The 6,316-nt window shown below is 47.2% G+C and overlaps 1 protein-coding gene across 3 annotated transcripts in view; it reads left to right on the top strand.

Moving 5' to 3' along the window:
- Window positions 1–2,287: 2,287 nt before the first annotated feature.
- Window positions 2,288–6,316, top strand: part of NOX4 (NADPH oxidase 4) — a 310,753-nt gene continuing 306,724 nt past the window's right edge. For 2 of the 3 annotated variants that reach the window (XM_068266792.1, XM_068266790.1), the window contains exon 1: window positions 2,288–2,757. In XM_068266792.1, the coding sequence (XP_068122893.1) occupies window positions 2,701–2,757 (57 nt within the window). In that variant the 5' untranslated portion in view covers window positions 2,288–2,700. Of the gene's footprint in view, window positions 2,758–3,980; window positions 4,055–6,316 lie in introns of those variants that run through there. The other variant, XM_068266791.1, reaches the window with a different exon arrangement.

The raw sequence follows: 6,316 nt of genomic DNA, 5'->3' as shown, positions 1-6,316 counted from the left end.
CCCCATTTTGGCTATGCCCCCTGATTTTTTTGCGGCGGCGGGCTTCGTGTACCACAAATTCACAGCTACCCCTACAAAAGATCTAGCACCTGTATAGCACCCCCTACAAAATTTCCTGGAACTCCAATAGCCAGGATAGAAAGGACCAGTGCGGTTTGGATTATAAAACATACAACAAAACATATTTTTCTAATGAAATCCTTATGGTATGCGTGATTGGGGGCGTGATCAGGGGTGTGGCAGGGGGGTGGCTTGAGCATCCCACTTTTGTTATCTCAAAAAGTTGATCTGTACATCAGTCCTGAAAGAAGGACAAATTAATGAGGAAGACAGAGGTACAAGGTTCCCAAATAGGGAAAGAGTGACAGTTGGGATGTATGGTCATCTGGCATTATTGCTTATTACTGTCGGTCACCCCTGTAATCATTGTCGGCAACATTATTTATTGTAGAGTGACCAGACGTCCCGGATTGCCCGGGACGCGTCCCGGATTCGGGGTCCGCTGTCCCAGGCTTAATGAGGTCCCGGGAAACGTCCCGCTTTCAGCAGCGGGTCGTCCCGGTCTCGGGACTCTGGCCACTCTCTCCTCATGAACTGGCAGCGGCGTCTATAGACGCCGTGCCAGTTCATTGCCCGCAGCCCCGCTCCAGCCTCCTCTTCCGGTGTCTGTTTCCGACACCGGCAGGCGAGCAGGGCTACGGCAAGATGGCTGCCGAAGCCCTGTACTGGAGACCTTTTTGTGTCTCTAGTACAGGGCTTCGGGCACCATCTTGCTGTAGCCCTGCTCTGCCAGGCTGTCAGCGCGGGAGACTGCAGGAGAAGTAAGACGGTCCCAGGAGCAGCGCGCCAGAGGCCGGAGACTTCTGCCAGGTGAGTAAATGCTTTCTTTTCCAGGTGAAATGTTTGCCCGCATTAGGTTTCTTTTCTGGTGAAATGTTTGCCTGCATTGTTTCTTTTCTGGTGAAATGTTTGCTCGCATTGTTTCTTTTCTAGCGAAATGTTTGCCCGCAGTGCGTTTCATTTCTGGTGAAATGTTTGCCCGCATTGTTTCTTTTCTAGCGAAATGTTTGCCCGCAGTGCGTTTCTTTTCTGGTGAAATGTTTGCCCGCAGTGCGTTTCTTTTCTGGTGAAATGTTTGCCCGCATTGTTTCTTTTCTAGCGAAATGTTTGCCCGCAGTGCGTTTCTTTTCTGGTGAAATGTTTGCCCGCAGTGCGTTTCTTTTCTGGTGAAATGTTTGCCCGCATTGCGTTTCTTTTCTGGTGAAATGTTTGCCCGCATTGCGTTTCTTTTCTGGTGAAATGTTTGCCCGCATTGCGTTTATTTTGTACCGACATGTTGCCCGCATTGCGTTTATTTTGTACTGACATGTTTGCCCGCATTGCGTTTCTTTTCTGGTGAAATGTTTGCCCGCATTGCATTTCTTTTCTGGTGAAATGTTTGCCCGCATTGCGTTTATTTTGTACTGACATGTTTGCCCGCATTGCATTTATTTTATACTGACATGTTGCCCGCATTGCGGTTATTTTGTGCTGACATGTTGCCTATTGCGTTTATTTTCTGGTGTCCGGGGTAACTGTTACTGCATTTATTATTTAATGGTTATAGATGGCTATGTTTGCTGCTTTGTGGCTTACGGTATACTATTAGCATCACACAGTTTCTGCACACCCATGATGCAAAGTCTCGTTTGTCCACATCATGGCGTAAACACTGCTTTCTTATGCCTCACTGTTACATCATTACGTTAGCTCCGCCCATACAATGTCATGGCCACGCCCATTTTTTTTCGGCGCGGCGCCCCCCCCCCCTCTTCGCCGCTGCGCGCTCCTCAGTCCTCCCCACTTTTCACCGCGCCGCGCGCCCCCCCCCCCCCCGCGCCCCCCCCCCTCCCCGTCCCAGGTTGGATCCACAAAAATCTGGTCACTCTATTTATTGTCCAGCGCTGCGTTATATGTTGGCGCAATATAAATCCAATAAATAATAATAATAACTAAAAGAATTGCTGACAAATGGCAACAGGCCAGTGTATCTCAGCATTATTTCAGCATGTACTGTACTTGTTGAGAACCTAGGCAATAGGGAGAGTAACAAGAGAATACAAAGGCATTTTTGTGTTTTCTTGCCTATTTTTTTCTTTTCTTTTCTTTTTTTTTATCAGATGTCAAGACAAGAGTGGGATTTTTTTAGGCTTGGGAAAGAAAGCAAACATCTGCAAAAAATGAACCCTCAGGGCCACTGTAGCAGGGACCCCCCTCCTCATCTAATTCCCCTTTGTTAGAGAAATCTGTGAAAGGAAAGAGTAGACAGGAATTTACAGATATGGAATGGGCTGATGGCTGATGTGTGTGTTAGCATGTGCTGGGCACAGCAGGGGAACAGTTGTTTTTCCACTTTGCCTCTTGGTAATTGTGTGTCAGCAGGGGGAGGAAAGTTTTGTCAAAGTTTGCAGGAAGTTTGTAGCTCCTGTTCAGAGGACTTCTGATGAAGGCTTGTGGCTTGGATCTGTTTACAGTTACCATGTCCTGACACTGGGCAGCCCGTCCCAGCTCATTAACCACAAGCAGACCTTAGGATGGAGGGTTATTATAATGCAAGACTATAGATATGAATAGCACAGAGGAGACAGGGCAGGGATCTCTGGACTGTTGGGGACACTTCTGTGACCTTTGTGGAGGGTTCTACATCTGCTAAGCAGCAGGATGGCTTCACCTTGTACTAACTGGCTGTCCAATGAGGGGCTGAAGCATCTTTTTCTGGTAAGATAATATCCTGTTCTATATTTAAAATCTGTGCTTTGTAAACAATGCTTTGTCCATCATTCAAACTCTTACTTACTTACTGCAAGTTGTCTGCTGTTTCTGATTTACCAGGGATAGTCCCATGCCATGAGGCTGAGAAGTGTGTTTGGATTTGAAATCAATGAAAGTGTAATGTAACATAGCTCCCAACTGTCCCTCTTTTGAAAGGACAGTCCCTCTTTAGGAGCCCTGTCCCTCTGTCCTTCTTTCCTCCTTATTTGTCCCTCTTTCAGGACTTTGTCCCTCTTTCTATGTAAATATATATATTTCTCTACTAAAAATGTATTTGATTGACTCTAAACTTTATTCCCATCCTTTAAATTAATATATTACTAATTTAAAAATGTTAATATGAAGGAAAATGAACCAGGATAGAAAGGACTAGTGTGGTTTGAATTATAAAACAACATATTTTTCTTATGAAATCTTTAAAGGAGTTATCAGGCTAATCTCTCAAAATGAGCTTTACTCACCTGGGGCTTTCTCCAGCCCCTTGCAGCCGACTGTCCCACCACGCCGACCGCTCCGCGCCGCTGTCCCGGTCTGTGTTCTCGGTCTTCAGGCCGAACGTGGGATCGGCCTTATTGCGGCTGTGCAAAGCGCCGCTGTCAATCATGGCCACGTGGGCCGCGGCGAACTGCGCAGGATGGCAGGTAGGTAAATATTGCCCACACCTGCGCTGTCTTGTCAGCCTTTGTCGAGGAGCTTTTGGGGGAGCCAGCGCTGAATTCCCCCAAGCTGCGGAGGAGGGGAAAGCATCATTGGGACTCTGATGCTTCCCCCTCCCAAGGCAAGTATCCCCCAGAGGGGTTTTTCTGTTACAGGTTCTCTTTAAAGGACAACTGAACTGAGAGGTATAAGGAGGCTACCATATTTATTTACTTTTAAAGAGGAACTTTCACGAAAATCTTACATTTTAAAGCATATACAAATAAGAAGAACGTTTCTTGCAGAGTAAATGAGCCATACATTACTTTTCTCCTATGTTGCTGTCACTTACAGTAAGTAGTAGAAATCTGACATTACCAATTTTGGACTAGCCCATCTTCTCATAGGGGGGCTCTCAGGGTTTTTATTATGTTTAAAAGCACTTAGTGAATGGCAGTTGCTCCGTCCAACTGCCAAAATAGTGTGTAGCGAGCAGGGAGGCTGGCCAGCATCACTGTATAAATCTTTTTCAGGGAGTGTCTTTATAAAGCATAAAGGCCATGCTGAGAATCCCCCATGAAGAGATGGACTAGCCCTAAACCTGTCGGTAATGTCAGATTTCTACTACTTACTGTGACAGCAATATAGGAGAAAAATAATTAATGGCTCATTTTACTCTGGGAGAAATGTACTTCTTATTTGTATGTGTTTTAAATTTTAAGATTTTTGCGACAGTTCCTCTTTAAGCAATACCAGTTGCCTGGCTGTCCTGCTGATCCTCTGCCACTAATACATTTAGCCATAGACCCTGAACAAGCATGCAGCAGATCAGGTGTTTCTGACATTATTGTCAGATCTGACAAGATTAGCTGCATGCTTGTTTCTGGTGTGAGGGCCCTTTTTCACAGGCGGCTGAACTGTGCGGTCAGTGAGCAGTTACGTAGCAGCAGTGAGCAGTTACCAGGCATCAGCAAGCAGTTGTGATAGTTCAACGGTCTTTTCACTGCCTATCAACTGTTCGTGGAAAAATGCCCGGTACTTATCCGTTAGCCGGGCGCAACCGGCAGGTGGCGACAAAACTCCACCAAAGTTACATCTTTCCCTACTATCCATGGCGGCCTGGAGGGGGAATAGTATTTAGCGCCACCTGCCGGATGCGCCCGGCTAACGGATAAGGACCAAATGCCCTTATATTCAGACACTACTGCAGCCAAATAGATCAGCAGGGCTGCCAGGCAACTGGAATCATTTAAAAGGAAATAAATATGGCAGCCTCCATATTCCTCTCACTTCAGTTGTCGTTCAGGGTAGGAACACACACCAAGCAGAAACACTAGCGTTGCGTAAAGCGCTAGCGTTAGCGCACACAATGCAAGTCAATGGGACGCATGAAAAAACGTATATGTTTGCGTTCTGCAATTTGCTTTTTTTAAAGCTCTGAACGTGATGCATATTTTTCAGAAACGCATCATAAACGTACCTAATGCATGTCAATGGTGACATAGAGGTATAGCATTATATAGGCCAGAGTGAAAAGATGCATTTTGAGGGCCTTTTTGAAGATGTTGAAAACCCTAATGGAGGGCAGGTAGGGAGTTCTATAGTGTTGGAGCAGCTCTTGAGAAGTCCTGGATGCATGCATGGGACTGGGTTATGCGGGGGAGCGGTCAGGCAAAGTTTATTGGAGGAGCGGAGTGAGCGGCTAGGTGTGTACCTCTGGGTAAGATTGGAAATGTAGGTTGGGCAGGTTTTGTGGACAGATTTGTAGGCCAGACACAATATCTTGAATCTGATTCTGGACTGGATAGGAAGTCAGTGGAGGGATTCACAGAGAGGAGCCGCCATGGTGGAGCGATGGGAGGAGTGGATAATTCTGGCTGCCACATTCATGATGGACTGCAACGGGGCAATTCGGGTCATAGGGAGACCAGACAGAAGGGCATTGCAGTAGTAAAGGCGGGAAATTATGAGGGCATGGATGAGGAGTTTGGTGGTGACAGAGCTCAGGAAAGGGCGGATCTTGCAGATGTTACGAAGGTGGGAGTTGCAGGACTTTGGGAGGTTTTGGAGATTCCATTGCTGGTAGATGTCCATGTGAAGTAGTCAAGAGAGGTATACTTACCTTTTCCATGGCCATGTGAACTTTGACAGGTCTTTTGATGGCTTCATCCATTTCCCTCATTCCTCAGTGACAGCTGCTGCAGCACTTTGTGGCCCGTTATACATAAACATTACCATCACTACTTCCAGACAGTGTAACATTTTCTGTAGGGAGCTGGTAGCCAATAGGGATGGCAGCTGCACTCTATGATGGATTGGACATTTCTGGAGGTTCTGGCTTAAAGGGAACCTGAACACAGGGACGGATCAAGACCAAGTTGCGCCTGGGGCAAGGTCAGGTTTTGGCGCCTAAAGGTCAGGTTTTGGCGCCTAAACTGCCATTCATTTTGCTGCCTTTTTAAGAATTCAACAAACTGCGCCTGGGGCAAGATACCCGCTTGCCTGCCCCCCCCCCTAGATCCGTCCCTGCCTGAACAAACCTAAAAAATGGAGCACTTGAACTTACCTGGGGCTTTCTCTAGCCCCCTGTAACCCGTTAGGTCCCTTGGTGTCCTCGGAGTCCCCTTCGTTCTCACGCTGGTTGATCCACTAGCTGGGCACCCCTGCCGGAAGTCGTACACAACTGCCTGTTGCCATGATTGCATTCTGAGCATGTGCAGTTCAATCTTATGAGAACCCCCGCAAGTGCAGAACGTTCACGGCAACAGGTGCGTGATCGAGAGCGGTGCATGGATGGGCTGCGCATGCGCAGGTGTGCAAGACTCCTGGCCAAATTGCGCAGCTAACGGAGCCATCAGCGGGAGAATGG

The sequence above is a fragment of the Hyperolius riggenbachi genome, chromosome 2 (assembly GCF_040937935.1).
Source record: "Hyperolius riggenbachi isolate aHypRig1 chromosome 2, aHypRig1.pri, whole genome shotgun sequence".
Classification (NCBI taxonomy): domain Eukaryota; kingdom Metazoa; phylum Chordata; class Amphibia; order Anura; family Hyperoliidae; genus Hyperolius; species Hyperolius riggenbachi.
Note: the sequence above shows the minus strand (reverse complement) of the source record. Positions and strands in the feature narration are given on the sequence as shown.